General features: G+C 39.0%; 11 protein-coding genes across 11 annotated transcripts; 6 read left to right on the plus strand and 5 right to left on the minus strand.

The window, feature by feature from the left end:
- Window positions 1-34: 34 nt before the first annotated feature.
- On the plus strand, window positions 35-220 carry B0P05DRAFT_592059 (uncharacterized protein; the record flags this gene model as incomplete). The annotated part of the gene is made up of 1 exon (XM_051582958.1): window positions 35-220. A coding segment is annotated over one exon (186 nt), but the record flags the coding sequence as incomplete, so codon positions are not given.
- Window positions 221-876: 656 nt separating this feature from the next.
- B0P05DRAFT_438399 (uncharacterized protein) lies at window positions 877-1,276 on the minus strand (the record flags this gene model as incomplete). Its single annotated transcript, XM_051573730.1, has 3 exons — window positions 877-1,047; window positions 1,095-1,143; window positions 1,191-1,276. Coding segments are annotated over 3 exons (306 nt in total), but the record flags the coding sequence as incomplete, so codon positions are not given.
- A 195-nt stretch (window positions 1,277-1,471) lies between these two features.
- On the minus strand, window positions 1,472-3,526 carry B0P05DRAFT_563374 (uncharacterized protein). The gene is made up of 3 exons (XM_051580718.1): window positions 3,476-3,526; window positions 1,876-3,429; window positions 1,472-1,830 (listed from the first exon to the last, which is right to left on the minus strand). Exons 1-3 carry the CDS (start codon window positions 3,498-3,500, stop codon window positions 1,526-1,528), a joined length of 1,884 nt encoding a protein of 627 aa, XP_051429759.1. The 5' UTR covers window positions 3,501-3,526; the 3' UTR covers window positions 1,472-1,525.
- Window positions 3,527-3,933: 407 nt separating this feature from the next.
- On the plus strand, window positions 3,934-5,908 carry B0P05DRAFT_563376 (kinase-like domain-containing protein). Its single transcript, XM_051580719.1, has 8 exons — window positions 3,934-4,157; window positions 4,198-4,294; window positions 4,339-4,428; window positions 4,478-4,632; window positions 4,678-4,982; window positions 5,042-5,181; window positions 5,232-5,368; window positions 5,439-5,908. Exons 1-8 carry the CDS (start codon window positions 3,973-3,975, stop codon window positions 5,854-5,856), a joined length of 1,527 nt encoding a protein of 508 aa, XP_051429760.1. The 5' UTR covers window positions 3,934-3,972; the 3' UTR covers window positions 5,857-5,908.
- On the minus strand, window positions 5,861-7,233 carry B0P05DRAFT_582024 (Six-hairpin glycosidase-like protein; the record flags this gene model as incomplete). The annotated part of the gene is made up of 3 exons (XM_051582153.1): window positions 5,861-6,791; window positions 6,836-7,160; window positions 7,188-7,233. 3 exons carry the CDS (start codon window positions 7,231-7,233, stop codon window positions 5,861-5,863), a joined length of 1,302 nt encoding a protein of 433 aa, XP_051429761.1.
- Window positions 7,234-7,413: 180 nt separating this feature from the next.
- B0P05DRAFT_575825 (ribonuclease H-like domain-containing protein) lies at window positions 7,414-8,549 on the plus strand (the record flags this gene model as incomplete). The annotated part of the gene is made up of 3 exons (XM_051581664.1): window positions 7,414-7,479; window positions 7,527-7,624; window positions 7,670-8,549. The coding sequence occupies 3 exons, from the start codon at window positions 7,414-7,416 to the stop codon at window positions 8,547-8,549; spliced, it is 1,044 nt and encodes a 347-aa protein (XP_051429762.1).
- A 22-nt stretch (window positions 8,550-8,571) lies between these two features.
- On the plus strand, window positions 8,572-9,762 carry B0P05DRAFT_563384 (uncharacterized protein). Its single transcript, XM_051580720.1, has 6 exons — window positions 8,572-8,637; window positions 8,683-8,754; window positions 8,800-9,078; window positions 9,124-9,175; window positions 9,220-9,352; window positions 9,394-9,762. Exons 1-6 carry the CDS (start codon window positions 8,595-8,597, stop codon window positions 9,529-9,531), a joined length of 717 nt encoding a protein of 238 aa, XP_051429763.1. The 5' UTR covers window positions 8,572-8,594; the 3' UTR covers window positions 9,532-9,762.
- Window positions 9,763-11,142: 1,380 nt separating this feature from the next.
- B0P05DRAFT_480540 (uncharacterized protein) lies at window positions 11,143-12,383 on the plus strand (the record flags this gene model as incomplete). Its single annotated transcript, XM_051575131.1, has 6 exons — window positions 11,143-11,263; window positions 11,305-11,616; window positions 11,668-11,714; window positions 11,761-12,076; window positions 12,124-12,213; window positions 12,256-12,383. 6 exons carry the CDS (start codon window positions 11,143-11,145, stop codon window positions 12,381-12,383), a joined length of 1,014 nt encoding a protein of 337 aa, XP_051429764.1.
- Window positions 12,384-12,656: 273 nt separating this feature from the next.
- Window positions 12,657-14,260, minus strand: B0P05DRAFT_480509 (hexokinase-domain-containing protein; the record flags this gene model as incomplete). The annotated part of the gene is made up of 4 exons (XM_051575129.1): window positions 12,657-13,613; window positions 13,678-13,787; window positions 13,842-13,997; window positions 14,044-14,260. The coding sequence occupies 4 exons, from the start codon at window positions 14,258-14,260 to the stop codon at window positions 12,657-12,659; spliced, it is 1,440 nt and encodes a 479-aa protein (XP_051429765.1).
- Window positions 14,261-14,923: 663 nt separating this feature from the next.
- Window positions 14,924-18,005, plus strand: B0P05DRAFT_592068 (SNF2 family N-terminal domain-containing protein; the record flags this gene model as incomplete). The annotated part of the gene is made up of 5 exons (XM_051582959.1): window positions 14,924-15,125; window positions 15,169-15,815; window positions 15,858-16,068; window positions 16,115-17,295; window positions 17,343-18,005. The coding sequence occupies 5 exons, from the start codon at window positions 14,924-14,926 to the stop codon at window positions 18,003-18,005; spliced, it is 2,904 nt and encodes a 967-aa protein (XP_051429766.1).
- On the minus strand, window positions 17,766-19,746 carry B0P05DRAFT_320919 (surface antigen-domain-containing protein). Its single transcript, XM_051573524.1, has 6 exons — window positions 19,685-19,746; window positions 19,567-19,638; window positions 19,191-19,520; window positions 19,053-19,145; window positions 18,787-19,004; window positions 17,766-18,744 (listed from the first exon to the last, which is right to left on the minus strand). The coding sequence occupies exons 1-6, from the start codon at window positions 19,697-19,699 to the stop codon at window positions 18,033-18,035; spliced, it is 1,440 nt and encodes a 479-aa protein (XP_051429767.1). The 5' UTR covers window positions 19,700-19,746; the 3' UTR covers window positions 17,766-18,032.
- Between the last annotated feature and the right edge of the window lie 3 nt (window positions 19,747-19,749).

The following is a 19,749-nucleotide window of genomic DNA, read 5'->3' on the forward strand; positions in this document are numbered from 1 at the left end:
CCGCGTGTCTATTTCTCCCTTTGATATCTATAGAAGAGAGCTCACTATCACATCAACTTACACAAACCCCTATGGTATTAACCGTGCTGTCAAAATCTTGGCTGAGGGCAAAGTCAACTGGAACAATCTGATTTCTCATACCTTTAAACTCAATGAATTTGATGAAGCGTGGAAGGTCTTTTTAGCAGGCACTGGTCTAAAGGTCGTCTTGAAGCCTTAAGTAACTTTACTTTTGTATTATATTTATTGAAATAAATTTTTTACATTTAGTCATAACGTTTAATGATATCTGCTGTGAGAGCCTCTTCTTTGATCTGTTCTACTCGGAGAATGATGGCATTTTCTCGTATGAAATGCAGCTGTCTTAATAGGTGAAGGAATACGAGATGGTCTACCTTGTTGATGATGGTAAATGGAACGCGGTCCTGCAACTGTTGAAACTCTACCTATTCTTGAAATGACATCACTTTCATCCAAGATAATGGTTTGTTGTTGCTGTTGCTGTTGAAATACTTGTTGCTGTTGAGGTACTTGTTGCTGTTGAGGGTTTATTGCAACTAAGTTGTTTGTACGATAAGGTGTCGTAGCTGGAGGAGGAGAGAGAAGGTTTTCTTGCATGTTTGAAGTGTTTGTCTTTCGCTTGAGCTTCTCATAAATCGTCTGTAGTCTTTGAAACTGCTTTGATTTCTCGTCTAATCGAGTCAGTGCTTGTTGATATTTTGCCTTTTCCTGCTCAAAGTCTTTCCAGAGTGCTATACACGATTACATACACAGTTCTATCTTGTTACTTACCTGTATTCTTTTCCTTTTCGCCTAGAAAATATATTAGCCATAAAAGCTTTGTTTTTCAAACTTACTCTTGATGACATGGTTCAAGTCTCTTGTAATCATCTGAAACTTGTCCTTTAATGCATGATACTTGTCTTCAACATTCTTTTGCATCATAGACTTGTAAAGAAGCTCTTGCGATGTCTGATATTCATAGAATGCAATAGCTCTTGAGCAGATATCCAAAATAACTTCAGGCTTAAGACCTGCTAATACAGACTGGACAATAATTTAATATTTCACAGAGTTTATACACTATATTATACCGATTTATAATCTTCTGAAGGATTCATGTCAGTCAAAATAATGTCGTCACTAGTATAAACAGAGTTGAGCATCAATATAAAATCCATTATGCTTACTTTTGACCAAGACTAGCATTACAAGCAGGGCATACAAGTGCTTTTGAAAAGACATGGTTTGAACAGTCAACACAAAAGATGTCTATCCTATAGTATTAAGTATGGTTCAATGCTATTCTCCATTTACGAGAACAAGATGTCACACAAGCCTAGACAAAGGGACAATGAGTAAACTTTTATCGATGTGTTTCTATTTGCCTGCTTTTCTAATGAAAGTGGCTTTCTACAACGTATGGCATTACAATGTATATCTACTTCTGACATAAATAAGAAAAAGAAAAGGGAATGAATTTATTACAGTGCTGAAAATGATCTATCAATGAAAAATATATAAATTAAGGTGCTTTGATTATCTTAACCAGGGAATGGTGCAACACATCATACATCATGGCAGGCCCTGGTAGCGGGTATTCTTTGTATAATTCAGCAAGTGGCAATGTGAGCGATTCAACAGGTATAGCGGACAATACAGCATAAGGCGTATGATTTGATGTCAGGTCAAACTTGGGGATATTCTGACGATAGACTCTATCATAGTAGCTGCGTAAAACGTGCCGTAGCTTTTCTTTCATCTCTTTATCTACTATTTGTATCAGCTTGATCAAAATATCTATGACCCGTAAGACGTATGTGAATGGGTCTATATGAAAGCGGTTAACAGGCTACTGTCATAATACTAACTTACCAAGGCAGACTGTCTCAAGGTCATCAATTCTTTTGACAATAACCAAGCATATCTCTGCAATATGTAGACACAAATAGGTAGCTCTGTCTTTGACAATACTGTAAATGTCATGCAAACCTTTGATAGAGCCAGGAAACAACAAGCAACTTTGAAAGCTCATTAGTTTGGTATAGAGCTCCATTGCCATTAATAATTTGGTGATATCATGACAGGATTGAACTGCGTCTTTGGTAAGACCATAAGGTGCTTGAGATATCTTTAAATCGTTCGATAGTGCGTTCCACCATTGAGCCACTGTCTGCTCAAACTGAACCAATTCTTCAAATCTGAACACAACCTTTTCGCCTCGATAACACTGCATTTCTAACTCTACAATACGCCTAAATCCAGGAAGATAGCACAGATTGAGCCAATGATTTGTTGCCACTAACATGCGTTTGCATCTCTCCGAGTCGTCTGGTAAAATGTCATAATAAAGATAGTCTGATAGATTTAGTTCTTTGCCTTTATGCATCCTAATCACTCCATCAAAGTCCATGGCATTCTGCATATGAGCCACATTGCGATGCACTAAAGCATAACGAATACGTGTCTTGAGGTCTTGTTGGTCTTTGCCTTTCAAAAAGTCCGAGTATTCGGATTGAAGATTGGCAGTTAGGGTTGCCGCAATAGCGTTCCATTTATAGCTTTCGCCAAATCGCATTGTTATCATCATAAAGCTCTGAAGTAAATTGATAGAAACCAAACATTCTAATGCTCGTTCCTGATCGTCGAAGGTCTGCAATAATTGATCCATACACAAATCGTAATATATTTCGGACATAAAACGACGTTCATCAATCTCAAATATGCTGTGCTTGGTGCAGAAGCTTATGGAAGCTACTGTACATATACTCATGGTGACTATATCAGTAAGAGGGTTTTTTAATGTTTTGAGGTGTGCTCGATACGTTGATTCATGTAGGAGTGGTACAGCATTATAGTTACATGTAAAGTAGTTGTCAATCAATTGAGGCACAAATGTTCCTGGGTCAATGTACTGCACAAGTCCAGTGGCAAAACGATGCTTGATCATTTGAGGGGAAGACGAAGACATTGGTAACTCATTGTAGTTTTGTACAATCATACTGAATAATCTATCCACTACACCAGACTTCGTCAATCGAAAATCCAGCTTATCCGGATAAAATGTATTGCCAAACGGCGACAAGAAGCGAATGGAAGATTCGCTAAACTGCATCAAGTCCTGAAAATCATTAATTCTCGATATTAGGTGTAGCTTTCCATGTCTGAATTCAAGCTGCCACTGTTTTTCTTCTTTGGTCAATGCCTTTTCTTTCTCGATCTCAGTGTCGAGATCGGCAAGCTGTTTCTCGAGATATTTAGATTGAAAGTAGAGTTTTTCGTATTTTTGGTTTACGAGTTGTTGTTCATGACTATATTCCTCTGGAACTGTTTCTTCTGATGGTATACATTTCTTTTTCAGTCTAAAACAAAGTTTACAGGGCCCTGTATCTGAGGGCTTTTCACATTTCCTCCTCCTGAGTTTACAATCTATAGAGCGTTATTAAATAGAAGACACAATACAATGGTTTATTACATTGACAGGGCTTTTTTCGAAGCATGAACTAACAAAAAAAGTAGAAAAAATTATAAAATAAAGAGTGGAGTTGTAAACAAAAATTAAGGAAATAAACGAATTCACCTAGTGTTACACAACCAATTCCGCTCAATAGGTAAATCTAAAGAAACATAACAAATCAATGCCATAGTCTTATTTGCTAGAAAAATTACATCACTTGCAAAAATAAAAATAAAAATAAAAGCCGTAGTGACAATAGACACAATTTTTACAGAGCAGTAACAATAGGGTGCTGAAGTGATACTATGATATCATGTTCCATTATGATTATGTTTATGCAAGTTGGTTTTGTCAGTCTATGATTTCATTTCTCGTATGTTCATGTACCCGACTCTGCTGGTGTGCCTGGCAACAGCGACTGTAGGCGGCCTTTAAAATGGACCAGATAAATAATCAAAAGCAGAAAAAAATATATCTTTTTTTCTCTTTTATTTCAGTACAAATATATATATAGTATGGCAGTCTTTAGTCAAATCAAAAACTTTATTAAAAGTGGAAAAAGTGAACAATCTCTTTCTCGCAGCTCTACACAAAAATACGAACAAGCTGCCCGTATGGTAGAAGAAGAAAACCTGGCTAAACAGACTATGCCAAGTTATCCAGGACTAGAAAACTATCAATTAAAAAACAAACTTGGAGAGTAAGTTATACTATACCAGTTTCTTTTCTAATAAGTCCAGTGGTGCTTTCTCTAAAGTTTATAAAGCGCTTAAATTAGACACAAATGAAAAAGTGGCTATTAAAATAGTAAGCAAGCATGAACTAAGCAATCAACAGGTAAATAATGTTTGTATAATTCATTTAATTGATCAACATCATAGAAAGCAAGTGTACTAAAAGAAGCGCAAATTATGAAGACATTAGACCATCCTTCTATTATTGACATGTATGATTTTATAGAGACAAAAGAGGTAAAAAAAAAAGTGGTAGATAAGACAAGGATAATGATACTTTCTATAGTATTACTTTTTAGTGCTTGAGTTATGTGAAGGCGGAGAAATCTTTCATCAGATTGTACGTCTTACTTACTTTAGTGAAGACCTTTCTCGTCATTGTATTCGACAAGTAGCTGAAGGTATTCGTTATTTACATGAAGAAAAGGGCATTGTACATAGGTATGCAAGCATCATACAAACGCATAGAACTCATTCTTTTTGTAGAGATATCAAACCAGAAAATCTGTTATTTGTACCTATTCCATTTAAAGAGAGATCCACACCTTTACCACCTTCAGAATTTGATGAACCTAAAGAAGACGAAGGTGAATTTACACCAGGTGTAGGTGGTGGTGGTATTGGTGCAGTCAAAATAGCTGATTTTGGTCTTTCTAAAGTGGTATGGGATCAACAGACCATGACACCTTGTGGCACAGTAGGCTATACTGCTCCTGAAATTGTAAAAGACCAGCGTTACTCAAAATCAGTAGACATGTGGGCCTTGGGCTGCGTCTTGTATACCTTGTTATGTGGATTTCCTCCCTTTTATGATGAATCAATTAAGGTTTTGACGGAAAAAGTGGCCAAGGGCAATATACATTCTTGAGCCCCTGGTGGGATACGATTTCAGAAGAAGCCAAAGATTTGGTTGAAAACTTATTGCATGTAGATCCTGAAAAGCGATTCACTATTCTAGAGTTTTTGGATCATCCATGGATGAAACAAGAGGTAAATTTGGGCGAAAGAAAATATATATATCATTGACCACGTATTAGAAGAAACCACCTATTGATTTAACCACAGTGCCTATGTTTACCGCAACAGAAACAAACACCGAGACAGAAGCAGAAGCATTTAAGCGAATGATTCAAGAACGTAACCGCGATCAAGAAGAACTTGAAGCCGCTGTCCCACCGTATCTTCCAGTGTGATCAATTCGCGTGCCAATTCACGTGCCGCTTCCCGCGCACCTTCTATCACTTCAGGTGCCACTACGCCCGCCGAGACTTATTTAGTGGCGTGTCTTCAATGAAGGAAATGTTTGATATTTCTTATGCAGTTCATCGCATGACTGAAGAAAAGCAGAGACGAAAACAATTGAAACAACAACCAGAGCCTAATCACCGGTCTTTGTTCATGAGTGCAGTGAATGATATGGATGACGATGTGGATGATCATATCACTGAAGATGACAGCACAACAGCTTCCTCCACACAAGAAGACGAAGAATTAGAAGCCTTAAGGAACAAATTGGAAGTGGTTCAAGTAGAAGGCGATCAGACACCTAAACCTCGTAACAAATCCAACAAAGACGGTGGTCTATTTGAACTCAATATGAACAATGCCACTTTACTAGGCAGAAGAAAGATTCCAAGTGCTACTCAGCCTATTGACGAACCTTAAATGTTTATTTTTTTTTAGCTTGCACTGCAGAAATAAAAGCAGCATGAGACCATGTTAAATCACGAGCACCTGCCATATAACCATTATAGCGACTAAATTGTTCAGACATGCTACCATTGCGAGCCTGGTGATATTGTATCGTAGCCAGAAATTTATCTGCTTCGGCACTCACATGAGATACCAGTTGCTCTAGTTCCATTGTACCAGGTCCAAAATACACTTGAGAGGGACAACCATCAGGGTAAACATGCTCAAAAAAGCGTCGGTTGATAGCATTGATTGTAAGGCCTGTGGTTCGCCATTCTTGAATAGCCAAATAATACAATTCAGCATAAGCTGCTGTACTAATGAACCATGGGTTACCTGCTGAAAGACCATAGCCATCATAAAGATCATGGGGATATCTACCAATAGAAACACCCAAATGAGGATCTAAATTTTGATTTAGAGGATATTCTGCTTTAAAGGCTTCTTCAAGAGTAACAGCTGTAGCGAGTATTTTATCTGATCCAGGCGTAAAGAAGCCATCGTTTCTATTAGCTACTAAATTGGCTGCTAACAAGACAGACACGTCTAACTGTTTATCTACACCATTCTGAAAATCTTGTGCTGTGATAATATAACCCTTTTCTTGAGACCAGAATGTTTCAATACGCTGTTCAATCTGCTGAGCGACTGATGCATATCTTGTATCTTGCAAAACATCAACAGCCTCTAAAAGTGCACGGCGCATCACCATCAGTGTATAGAAATGGACGCCATTTACTTCTTCCCAGAGATCAAAGCAAGGTTCTTGCCATACTTGTATAATATAGTCCAAGTCTTTCAAAAGTGCAGGATAGAGTGTATCTTTGAGAAATAGACTGTCTTGGTCAAGTCGCTTGGCAATAGCCATAAATGCAATGGCTCTTTCTGCAGGGCCATCATTCTGAGGTCTATGATTGATATCAGCATCTGACTACCCTATGCTATGGGTTACCTTCCCCAGGATCCTGTAAAGCTAGAACCGTCCTTGTTAAACTTGGGTTCACCTAGACAGTTGCATACAGTGGGTATATCTTGCGTATGAACTTGAAAATCAACATAATCCCTTAATAAGGTTTCGTTTGTTTCTTCCAGTCCTGTCAATACAAGAGCAACAAGCGAAGCATCACGTGTCCAGGTATAGAAGTAGTCAGGATAAGAAGTAGAGAGAGAAGCAGCAAAGAACCCTCTTGTGGTGTTGGGAGGATTGATGTTATGTTGGATAACAGCAAAACTTGTTTTTTGTTGTCTTGTTATCCAGTCATGAATATTAGGAGGGTCTGTGGTGATAATAACATCACTTTTACAAGTGTGTAGTAATAATACGAGAGCCAGAAAATAGTATGTCAACATAAAGAGGAAAGGAGAGAAAAGACATCAGCGTTATTTATGCATTGATATGCCGCTGCATGTCATTTGAACACGCATAAATGTGATAGTGTGAATTGTATAGATTCAAGTTCCGCTGACCCGAGCAAAGTTTCTGACGGGGCCTGGTAAGCCACTCGTTTCCTTGTTTGTCTTTTTTAGATCATGGCAAAAGGTACAAAGACTTCAAAAAGACCTCAACCTTCTTCTAATTGGAAAAAGATCTTGCCTGTAAGTCTAATTAATATATAAGAAACCAAGATCTAACTTGAAAATAGACAGTGGCACCTAAATCAACAGAAAAAAAGAAGAGAAAGACAGATGAATTTGAAATCAGTCCCAACTACAAATGTTTCAACAAGAAACAACGTATCGAGTAAGTCATTTGTACTATAAAACAGCTTGTACTGATAAAAGATAGAAAAATGAAAGCTTCATTTGAGGCATCTAGACCTAAACCAATCACAGAAACCAAGATACCCAGCAAAGACGAATTATGGTTTGCAGATGATGTCGATCAAGCTATACTCAAATCGGTCTATCAAAAAGAAACAGCTCAAGATGGACGCACAAAAAAGAAGCAATTGGTGGCTCAAATGAATTCAGTTTCTGGAGAAGCAGCCAAGTTGGGTAAATACGTGGCTATCGATTGTGAAATGGTGGGTGTAGGACCTGATGGTAAAGACTCAGCTTTGGCTCGTGTCTCTATTGTTAACTACAATGGTGCTGTCTTGTTGGATTGTCATGTCAAACCCCAAGAGAAAGTAACAGACTATCGTACGCATGTGAGTGGTATTGAACCTCATCATTTGGCATCCGATGAAGCTTTGACATTAAAAGAAGCACAATATAAAGTGGAAGCCATTATTCGTAATCGTATTTTAGTGGGTCATGCCGTTCATAACGATTTGCAAGCTCTGATCTTGTCTCATCCAGCCTTGTTGATCCGTGATACATCTCGTTACAAGCCTTTTAGAAAACTTGCCAAAGGAAGAACACCTGGTCTCAAGATGCTGGTCAAGGAAATTTTGGGTATTACTATTCAATCAGGTAGTCACTCCTCTGTTGAAGATGCTCGATTCACTATTCAGTTGTACAAGGCAGTCAAGGATGAATGGGAAAAGTCATTTGGTGCTACTAAAGGATTGATGATCAAAAAGTTTTTAGCTAAACAAGAAGCAATTGAAGAAAAGAAGAAAAAGAACAAAAAGACAGTCAAAATACAAGAAGTAGTCGAAGAAGAAGACGACAGTGAAAGTGAAAGTGATAGTGAAAGTGAAAGTGACGAAGAAGACTTTTAGAATAATCATGTGTAACACCTCTCTTTCCTTCTCTTTTTCCTTAAAATGAGTTCTTCTGTAGCAGATATTTATGATGATTATCTTGAAAGTAAATAAACGAATAAACCAGAACAATTGTTTAATGTGTCATTAGGCCTACAAAACTTGCCATCTGAGATAGATCAAAACATGCATGAGCTGAGGCGTATGGATGATGATCTCTATAGTAAGTGAACTACACTCGACGCTCGTTGACGCGTTAAAACAACAGAGTTTAAAGAAGGCTATTCAAAAAACAGACGTGCATACACTAAAATATGCCGTAATTCTCCTGCCAATACAAGTGCACTAGTTACCACTCGCCTCCAAATTGAAAAGGACTACAAGACAGCTATGCAAAAGCAAGACCAGAAAATTGAATTGGCGATGCGCATGTACGATCTTGTGTCACGCCATATTGAACGTCTTGACTTTCAAGTAGCCAAGAGTGGCATTCATGAATCAGATTGGATTCATCAAAGAACACGAAAGGGTCCTCATCTTTTGCCAGGTATTTATTTTATTTATTTATGCATAATGCCTTAGGAAATAATAGGCAATCGAAAAAGGGCCATGCCAGTGGATGGGATGCCTTCTACTCGTAAAAGGTAATAATAGAATACACACATAGATAGGCTCATAGAACACATAGAATACATCATTCAAATCGCCCTAATCCCTCAAGCATGAGTCATCATGAGTTTGATATTGACAGTAATGAACCTACGTATTGCTACTGTAAACAAGTTTCGTTTGGTGATATGATTGCTTGCGACGGAGAGAATGTAAGTATCTATTGCTTTTGAATTTACGCTTATCGTTTTAGTGTGAACGTGAATGGTTTCATTATGCTTGTGTAGGTCTAGTTCAACCACCAGCAGGTAAATGGTTCTGTGAAGAATGTAAACTAGAGGAAGCATACAACTCATTTACAGATGAAGATGGTGATGATGACTCTTCCTAAAATACCCTCTGTATTCCATCATGTTAGAGTAGTCAATAAAACCACAACTGTAGTAGCCTCGCTAGCAATAAAACCAGAATATATGAGAAACAAGTCATATTTCAGAAGTGAACTTTATTGAATAGAGATCATTGTGAAGCTTTGTAACTTTTTTGTCTCTTTTCATTGGTATAATACCTCTTGATCACTTTAGCACACCAAAACCACTCAAAATCAAAGAGATAGCGAGCATGGTGTACACAGGAACATAAGAAAAGGGAAAGAAATACTTTGAATATCGCCTGCGAGAGCTTGACAAAAACTGACAATATCATCAAACACAACTTCTTTCTGTTCATTTGTTCCATATTTGCATTGCAAATAGATCATCTTTTGACTGTCTTTGTGATTCTTGGCACTCCCAATAACATTTTATCCTTTGCAAGAGTCCGTAGCTATCAAATTATGTGCTATTTTGAGCAAAAACGCTCAGAACAGGGCTTAAATGCAACATTCTTTGATGTGCCATTGCTCGACAACCAGACTATCAAAACAGCTTGTTTTTTGATTTGAGACATGTTGTTTCGAGCCCAACAGTTGGTTAGTGCCATTGGTTTAGCACTTGAACGAAATTTATTTTTTTGACCCATGGAGGGCTGAGACCTCAGGACGGCAAATCCAGAAATATTCCAAAAGGATTGCGAAAAGTGTATTTCTGGGCACTTTTGATGAAAAGAAAGCGAGCTTACTAAGATGAAAAAGTCGACTCCATTTGAGCATTGTCCTCAAAAATGCGTTCAAAATTCATTGTACACTGTGAGTAATAGAAAAGAAGTCCATTTCAACATATATCACTTATTAGACTGGCAGTAATCTTTTCACCATTCAATTCACAAAATATAGACGAGTAAAGCATACTAAAATACTTGGTATGTTTGAGTTCAAAGAAAGCAACTTTGAATACGATATCCTTCAGGTGAAGTACTTAATCATTTAATTGTCGCTCAGGTTTGTAAGCAGGTGACGTATAATTTTGAAACTCAACTTCCAAATTCGTCAAACGCGTCTATTTATGTAAACGCCTTCTTTTTTTTTCGTAAATACCATGACCACCATCGACTTGAAGACACAGAAATATGATAGACAATTAAGGTGAAAAAAAACTAAACTATAAGCTATCAAGCTCATGCCACATGGTAGACTATGGGCAGCCACTGGACAACAAGCGTTAGAACATGCCAATGTTTGTTTACTCAATGCCAATTCAACAGGCTGTGAAATCATTAAGAATCTTGTGCTTCCAGGTAAACATCGATAGACCATGGACCTTTTTCTTACTTTTCATATTAGGTGTTGGTCATGTTACTATTGTTGACGGTTCCAAAGTAACCAACGAAGACATCAAAAGCAACTTCTTTTTAGATGCCGATAGCACTGGCCAACCAAAAGCAAAGTCTGCAGCAGAATTACTTCAAGAACTGAATGAAGATGCCACTGTCAAATTTATCGAGAGGGTACGTTCTATTGGCATCGCTTTAGTTGACCCTTACCTTTCTTTTTTAGCATGCCCAAGAGTTGATAGAACATCAACCTGATTTTTTTGATCCATTTACCATGATCTTAGCTGTAAATATGCCTATTCATCATCTCTCAAAACTTGCTTCTCTCTGTCAATGTACAGGTAAAACGCTTATTGCTGTCAAATGTAAAGGTCTTGTAGGCACATTTACCATTCAAGCTCCTGAGCACACAGGTATATACATACAAACAAAGTATCCAGCTCATCCTATCTAGTGATTGAGACACATCCTGAAAATGCCATTGATCTTCGATTATCTTGTCCTTTTCAACAATTGATGGATTATGTAGACACATTTGATTTAGACAAACTCGACCAAACAGATCACAGTCATGTTCCTTTTGTTGTCATCTTGTTGAACTATGTTAAGGCTTATAAAGAAACGCATGAAGGTCAAGTGCCTCAATCATATCAACAACGACAAGAGTTGATAAAGATGTTACGTGCTGATATGAGAACACCCGATCAAGAAAACTTTGAAGAAGCCATTGCCAATGTATGGCGACTGGCTTCATCTTCTACTGCAAGTACCATGTTACCACTCGCAATCACTTATTCTCTATAGATTTCTTCTGAAGTGCGTCGTATTTTTGAAGACCCTTCTTGTCAACATGCCAATGGCCAAGTAAGTCATACATCTAAAAGTAAACACGACTCTCACATATATAAAGTCACCTTATTTTTGGATCTTGGCTCGAGCAGTACGTGATTTTGTTGATCATGAAGGTGCTGGTCATCTTCCATTATCTGGAAAACTACCCGACATGAAATCAGACACGTTAAATTATATTCGGTTACAGAATGTATATCGAGAAAAGGCTTTATCTGATCTCAATGCTATTAAGCAGCGTGTCTATGGCTTAATAGAAGGTACTGATGTCAGTATTCCAGAAGAAACGATTGAGACCTTCTGTAAGAATGCTGCCAGTATCCGTGTGATTTCATACAAGGTCTTATCTGAAAACCATCTCCAAGGAACTAAATTAGGTAATTTGGTATTTGTGGATCCTGTACGCTAACATAGCCTTGTTTAGCTCAATTGTTAAAAAATGATGAAAACTTCAACTATCATTTTGTATTTGAAGCTAGTGACTATTTTGAACTAGACTATGGTCGTTTGCTAAGTAAGACAAGTGCCAACAATCTTCTTTACTGACATATATTAGCTTCTGAAGATGATATTGAACCCTTGAAGGCCAAAGTCCAATGGTTGATGGAAGAAAGGAATGTAGCTACTGAAGACACTGAAGAGATTCTAGCAAGTGATAGTATGGACAAAGCCATCATCAACTAGTAAGTCAACTTCATTCATCTCTTGGTTGACCATACTATAATAGTGTACGTTTTGGTAATTTAGAAGCTCCAAATCTAGCTGCTTTGTTGGGTGGCTTAGTGGCACAAGAAGCCATCAAATTAATCACCCATCAATATATACCTATCCATAATACGTGTGTTTTTAATGGTATTACTTCAACAAGCAGTGTATTTGAACTTTAATGTTTTATTATGTATATATATATATAAACATATTACAATCCTTATTCTTTTTTTTTTTCTTCTAATCTACTTATGCTTTACGTTGATTTTCCATACGAGCAGCAACACAAGCCGTGAGAGCAGCACCAACACCACTACCATCTCTGGCAAGACCAAGACGAATCTGCTTACGAAGGTCAGGAAGATCAGGCATCATTTCCTCAAGTGCTTGGTACATTCTCTCTTCAAAAGAAGGATAGAATTCATACAAGGAACCATCAATACCAATATCACACCCTTCAGGACCAATATCACAGTGTTCAACAATAGCAGCAATAGCAGCAGCAGCCAAACGAGCAGCACGCTTACCTACTAATTCACAGATCTTTTTGATAAAGCCAGCTTCGTCTGTAGTCACATCGTGAAAATTCAAATTGGTATCCAGGATTTCCTTCGTGTTGGCAAAATCGTTTGAATCATCAGCCTCAATATTTGACATAAAAGCAGTCTCAAATGACCAATGCTTTGTAATATCTTTAGACCAGGCAAGTGATGTGTTTGTCTCACGCTTCAACAGTAACTCACGGTCAATCATGTCGGTCAGGACATTACGTGTGATTTCACCAAGGTACATACCAGAAATCATCTTTTCATAGATTTGAGCGTGTGGGTTAATCGACTGACGGTCGAGTTTGTTGTCAAAGCGAGTGAGTGGTAAAATGTGGCGTTCGTTATCAAAGGCACCGAATTCCATATTGATAATCATTTCATCAGCTGTTGTTTTACCGCCCTTCCATTTACGAATCTTGTCCATCTTTTCAATATAGGCACCATTGGCACCAGTACCTAAAATTAGACCAGCTAATGTGGCAGGCTTATTGTACGCGTTGGATAACAGAGTACCGACAGTATCATTCACAAGGGCCGAGACACGAACAGGTACATGTTTTCTCAAAAGAGCATCTTGTAACATCAAAACAGGGTCTTTACCCACAGCACCCGAACAAGCAAAACCCTTTGTCCAGGTAGATAAAATACCTCGGTTAATCTATATATGATATATATATATATATGAGTGGTCCTGTATATGTTGTTAAACATGTTGAAAATACCTTTGACTGAAGGACAGGGAATGAGAAAGTATAGCCTAAATTAAGCTCAGTCTCTTGATCTTCCAGGTTTTGTTCAGTCAGAAAAGTATCGACACATTCGGCAATATAATCTATCCGATCCAATTAGTTCGGAGTTCAAAGTGTTTCATCTGATATGACATTACCACACAAGTTACGCATAGGACCCAGTTTCAATTCATCAGATACTCTGGATTTAGAGGAAACAGTCTTGTACTTGCCTTCACCCAGTAACGTGACAAGCACAACACGTAAGTTAGTACCACCCAAGTCAAGAGCAAGGAAATGGCCTTCTTCTTTGCCTAGAGACAGGTTGAATAACATGCATCAGCGTGTGTCTCTGCTTACCTGTCAAACGACCTTCAACATAAGAAGGAATCATGGCTACAGTAGCACCTTCTTTTTCTAAACCCTTATCCATTTCCTTCTTGAAATGTTCTTTGATTCGATGAAGACTGGCTGCATCCGTTGTGAATTGATCAATTATGTCATTCATGTAAGCTTGTTGCTCAGGAGTGCCACCGAGTTTCTTTACTTCATATGCTTGAGGACTTTTACTGGCCATCGTTATTTTTGTTTAAGAAAAAAGAAGAGAAGAAGAAAAATAAACAAACCATCTTTTTATGCGACGGGCTTTTTTTTTTCACAAAAAAAATATCCTGTTCATTATTTTTGAAACACAGTGATTTGAGCATGATAAAGAACAATACAAAAAAAAAAAAAAAAAAAAAAAACCATGAATGTGTACAAGTCAACCACGGCCATTGAAAACTTATTTTATAGGCTGATCTTTTTTTTTATTTTATTTTATACTCTGTAGACGCTCTACTTTGTGTGCCGTTTGATTCAAGAGTTAAACAAGTTAAATAAAATAAAATACGTCAAAGATAAACCTGAATTTATATTATTTTTTCAAACTAGGTAATATATGGTATATGATGACATCTGAATTACAACGTATGACATCGCGTTTTTTTTTTGTGTGTGTGTATGTATGTATGTTGATTTCCATTTAAGGACATTACCTTTCATACTATCAAAGCAAAAGTATATATGCTTTCGTATTTCTATATCCTCTGTATATATACGCTAATCAACCAAGATCAACTGAGATTTAATACGTTGTGAAACAATACGCGTCTTTTCTGGATTTGGAACGCGTCTAACTTTTTTTTTTTTTTTTTTGCTTTTGGCCGTAGTTCCTTTCTCCTTTTTTTTTCTCTTTGTCATGTCAAAAAGGTCAAGAGACGAAGCCTCGATTGCTTCTTTACAATCTATTCTCGGCCAACAAGTTCCTTTAGAAACACTAGATAACTTACTCTACCGTTCAAACAACAATGTAGAAGCAGCCATCAACCTTTATTTTACAGAACCACCTCCAACTCAGCCCATGGGCAAAAAGTATTATATTGGCGATCTTGTATTGACAGGTGAGTCAAACTTGGCATGCCAATGACTGATCCATCAAGCTAGGTTGGTCATTGATCAAAGGTGCTTCACCCGTAAAAGAAGGCGATGCGATCACCATCGTCAGAGACAAAGTCACGGCTGTCAAACACCATGCTGTCAACCGCATTGTTCGATTTGCACACAATGGTCGAGAAATCGGTCGGTTTCCTCGAGAAGCAGCAGACTATATGGCAGTCTTGTTGGACCAGCGGCTCTGTTGTTTTGAAGGCTCGATCGTCTGGTGTCCCCCACTACTCAAGACAGGCGAAGATATGATCTTGACCATCCAATGTTACTTGTTGCCAGCAGCACTGTACATGAACTCATTCATGTCCCATACCATGCCTCATGCGAAAAAGAATGAGAAGAAGCGACAGGAATTGCCTGTGTTGCGTAAAATAGCCTTGTTGCACATGTTTCGTCAGTTAGGACTGAAGCCTATACGTTCGGCTGTTCAGCATATGCAGAGCGATACATGGGACATGTTGATCCAGTCAGTAGCCACACCCCCTACAGACAAAGAACAGGACGCAGAGCAGGAGGATGAAAAGGAAGTGACTGATGGACAGTTGGATACAATCTATGAAAAGGCTCAAGTGTTTGATGCTCAAATTAAGCCCATGGATCAACCGAGTACAATGACACTCGAATTAAAAGAATACCAACAAAGAGTAAGTCTAGCCCTGATATACACGGTCTGATTCTTGTCATAGGCTCTTGCATGGATGATAGCCAAAGAATCCTATGAACATGAAGAGGGTGATATGGACATGAGGTCCATGCATCCTTTATGGGAAGAGTATGGGTTTCCTAGTCCATTGTGTGATGAGCATCGCTTCTTTTATTTTAATCCTTATAGTGGTGATCTCAGCCTTGAATTCCCTGAAGCCAATAAGCAAGAGAAAGGAGGCATCTTGGCGGATGGTAAGCTCCATCAAGAAGCATGGATAACTCACGCTTCTGTTGATAGAAATGGGGTTGGGTAAAACGATCGAAATACTCAGTCTGATCCATACCAATCGATACACACCCAACAAAAAGAAGCCATTTTCAACAGGCATTCATATCAAGCCATCACCTACCACATTGATTGTCTGTCCCATGTCTTTACTTGCTCAATGGCGTGATGAAATCATCCGAGGGTCTAAGCCAGACACGATCTCTGTCAGTGTCTATTATGGTGATGAACGTTCAGCATCGTCTCTGGCCAATCTGTATTGTTGGGAAGGGAATGCACCTGATGTGTTGGTGACAACCTATGGCGTTGTGATGGCTGAATGGACATCAGCCCAATCTGGCACACCTTCGCGTCTGTTCCGCACTGAATTCTGGCGTGTGGTCTTGGACGAAGCCCATCAGATCAAAAACCGCTTAACAAAGACATCCCATGCGTGTCGTGACCTGGAAGCCAAGCGTCGATGGGCAGTGACTGGCACACCCATTCAAAACAAGCTGGATGATCTGTACTCGCTGGTTCGGTTCTTGCGCCATGAACCATGGGCCAATCATACCTTTTGGCGAACATTTATCACCCTGCCCTTTGAGAAACAAGATGCACGCGCACTGGGTGCTGTTCAGACCGTCTTGGAGCCCATTGTCTTGCGTCGTACCAAGGCCATGCGGGATGGAAAGGGTCAGCCGATGGTTCCCTTACCGCCGAAACATATCCATATTGAATACTTGTCTTTCTCGCCTGAAGAGCAAGATATCTATGACGCCATCTACAATGATTCTCAAATCAAGTTTTCTTATTTCTGTGAAGCAGGTAAACTAGGCAAGAACTATGCGTCTATCTTTCAACTCTTGACACGACTACGTCAAATCTGTTGTCATCCTTATCTTGCCTTACAGAGTAAAGAAGCGGCCAAGGAGACCATCAAAGGATTAGGAGGCAAAGAGTCCTTGACATTAGAGGAATTAATTGCCCATAAGAATAACACGGAATCTCAAGCATCTGATACCAGCAGCAGTTATGAAATGAACGTACTACAAAACATGTTGGCACACCAACAATCCGCGCCCAATCCTCAAGAAACACTTGCACCGCCTATGGCTGAGGAATGTCCTATTTGCTTTGAGACAGTCGATAGTATGATTGTGATGCCATGTATGCATATGGCTTGTCGACCTTGTGTATTGGACTACTTTCAAGTAAGGACACTCAAACAAAAGAGTGATGTACTCAACATCTACACTAGAAAAAAGAAGAGGAAGGAACAGCAGGTGAGTGTCCTGTCTGTCGACATGGACCTATCCTTCAGACTCAATTACTCGAGTTCGCTCAACACAAAGAACAATCTGTACGCTACAATATTCGCAAAGCCATTGGTGGGTTTAAGCCATCCACCAAAATGAATGCGCTGATCAAACACTTGAGACAAAACCAAAAAGAGAACAACAAGACCGTGGTGTTTTCGCAGTTCACTGGTTTCTTGGATTTAATTGGGGAAGCATTAGACTATGAGACTATCCGGTATACTCGGTTAGATGGCACACAGGCACAGACACAACGAGAGAAAGTGTTGGCTGAATTTGCTCAGCTTGGCGATACCAATGTACTGTTGATCAGTTTAAGAGCAGGTGGTGTGGGGTTAAATCTGACGTGTGCCAATCGAATTATCATGATGGATCCTTGGTGGAATTTCGCTATTGAATCACAAGCCATTGACCGAGTACATCGACTAGGTCAATTGAAAGAAGTGATAGTGACTCGGTTCATCATGACAAATTCTGTAGAAGAGCGTATTTTAGATATTCAAGATAGAAAGCATGTCCTTGTGAATGAACTTTACATGTCTAGAGATGAAGCCAAGAATAGAAAGTTAGACGACCTTCAATTACTGTTTGGCAAAAGAAGATGATTTGTATATATGGAATAAACAATATATTTATAAAAAGTGGATACCAATACCCAGCTGTAAGCCGCGTTTGATTTGATCTCCTTTGGCAGCCGTGAGTGGTACACAATAGTTCAATTCAATACGAGCAATACTATGACGATAAATAAGACCAAGACCAGCAGAGACACTGGGTGATTGTGTTAGGATATGTCGAGTAGCCTCTAAGGATGTTCCCATGGCCCAAGGCACGTTTGTACCTGCATTCAGAAATGCATGAGCTCTCAAGGGCTTGGATTCCAACTTGGGTAGAGGAGCAATGGCACTGAGGCCAGCAGCCCAGTACATGTGACCACCCAAAGCATCTTTATAGTCACGAGGACCGATACCTGCAGTACGGAACCCACGCACCGATAAGGGCCCACCCAGCATAAACCGATCAGAGACAGTAGACCCTTTCTCTTGCCAATTGGCCAGCCAGCCGGCTCTAAATGTGGTGCTCAACACATATCCTGGATGCACACCTAACAACGCATCTGTCTCTTTGTCTACCAAAAGACTTCCACCGCCAAATTGGTGGCAGTATTGCGACTCAAGTTCTGTTTTGAAAAAGTGAGCATTGCCGATACCGAGAACGCCTGAGAGTTCATTGGCAAGACGAAGGTAATGACCACGGCTAGGAAGTAACATGTCATCACGGCGTTCTCGAACAAAAGTATGTAGGATGGAAGACTTTAATGATTCACCTACTTCTTTTCGAATGCTACAAGTAGGTTACAAACAAGTGACTTCTTTGATGATTTACCTTAAGGATGCATGAGGAGAAACTCTATCAATTGAACGCCATGTCAAATCATAGCCTAATTCATGATAACCAAAGCGAGACACTGTCTTGTAACGAAGTCCTACACCTCTTGCTAATTCTTCATAAGAAGAAGCCAATGTGTTGTTACAAAGTACTCTATGAGCATTGGCTTCAAGTCGAGAGTCAGGAGAAGCTTTCACAGGTTTTGAGAATGTAAACTAAAGAAATAGGGTTGAGATCAATGACAATACAACATCATAGCATACCTGGAATGCAGAACTGTTTCTTGTGCCGAATGAAGCGACTGTCTCTAATAATTCAGCGCCACCAAACACGTTTCTGACTGTGACAGATCCATTCTACAGACAGATTAGGAACGCGCTATTGCAAACTACTCTACTTGCCATGTTGCCTTCATTATTACCAATTTCTGTCCCTGTCTTGATAAACACACGGCTTTTTTCTTTAGCTTGAAGTACAACATTGATAGAATCAGGAGCTGCTAAAGGATCACTGTCTGATGCGTTATCAAGCAAGACCTGAACAGGTTCTTCAAATATATCAAACTGTTGCAATTTCTGAGCAATCTTTTGTGAAGTGTTGATCACGTCGGCATAGGTCTTTGCTTCCATGATGTCTTTGGTTGCTGATTCAAGAAAGCGAGGTCGAGTTGTTTTGATGCCAAGAATAGTGACAGCATTGACATGGGCTTTTTGGTTTGCTGCTCCTTCTAACTAGACATGTGTCAATAAAAGGGTGTATGTAAGCATCCACATTTACCAAAGCAAACAAACGTCGAGAAGCTTCTTCTTGTAATTCGCGTTGACGTTCGAGATCTTCAGTAGAGGGCTGCTGAGAAAAGACTTAGAGTTTTTAGTTATATGTGTACTTTGTCTACCTTTGTTTCTTCCATCAGTTGTTTATATAATGACAGAAAAAAAATAAGCTGGGGGGAAAGAAGCA

The sequence above is a fragment of the Gilbertella persicaria genome (genome assembly GCF_025201335.1).
Source record: "Gilbertella persicaria strain CBS 190.32 chromosome Unknown B0P05scaffold_69, whole genome shotgun sequence".
Classification (NCBI taxonomy): Eukaryota; Fungi; Mucoromycota; class Mucoromycetes; order Mucorales; family Choanephoraceae; genus Gilbertella; species Gilbertella persicaria.

Coding starts and splice junctions, on each gene's coding strand:
- B0P05DRAFT_563374 (XM_051580718.1), bottom strand. CDS start 3,500: ATGCTTCGAAAAAAGCCCTGTCAAT. Junction 3,430..3,475: donor TCGAAAAAAGCCCTGTCAAT/GTAATAAACCAT, acceptor AACGCTCTATAG/ATTGTAAACTCAGGAGGAGG. Junction 1,831..1,875: donor CCTTGAGACAGTCTGCCTTG/GTAAGTTAGTAT, acceptor GCTTTCATATAG/ACCCATTCACATACGTCTTA.
- B0P05DRAFT_563376 (XM_051580719.1), top strand. CDS start 3,973: ATGGCAGTCTTTAGTCAAATCAAAAACTTTATTAAAAGTGGAAAAAGT. Junction 4,429..4,477: donor ATTTTATAGAGACAAAAGAG/GTAAAAAAAAAA, acceptor TACTTTCTATAG/TATTACTTTTTAGTGCTTGA. Junction 4,633..4,677: donor GAAAAGGGCATTGTACATAG/GTATGCAAGCAT, acceptor TTCTTTTTGTAG/AGATATCAAACCAGAAAATC.
- B0P05DRAFT_563384 (XM_051580720.1), top strand. CDS start 8,595: ATGAGTTCTTCTGTAGCAGATATTTATGATGATTATCTTGAAA. Junction 8,755..8,799: donor TATGGATGATGATCTCTATA/GTAAGTGAACTA, acceptor TTAAAACAACAG/AGTTTAAAGAAGGCTATTCA. Junction 9,176..9,219: donor ATGCCTTCTACTCGTAAAAG/GTAATAATAGAA, acceptor TAGAACACATAG/AATACATCATTCAAATCGCC.
- B0P05DRAFT_320919 (XM_051573524.1), bottom strand. Junction 19,521..19,566: donor CTCGACGTTTGTTTGCTTTG/GTAAATGTGGAT, acceptor ACACATGTCTAG/TTAGAAGGAGCAGCAAACCA. Junction 18,745..18,786: donor TCTCCTCATGCATCCTTAAG/GTAAATCATCAA, acceptor ACCTACTTGTAG/CATTCGAAAAGAAGTAGGTG.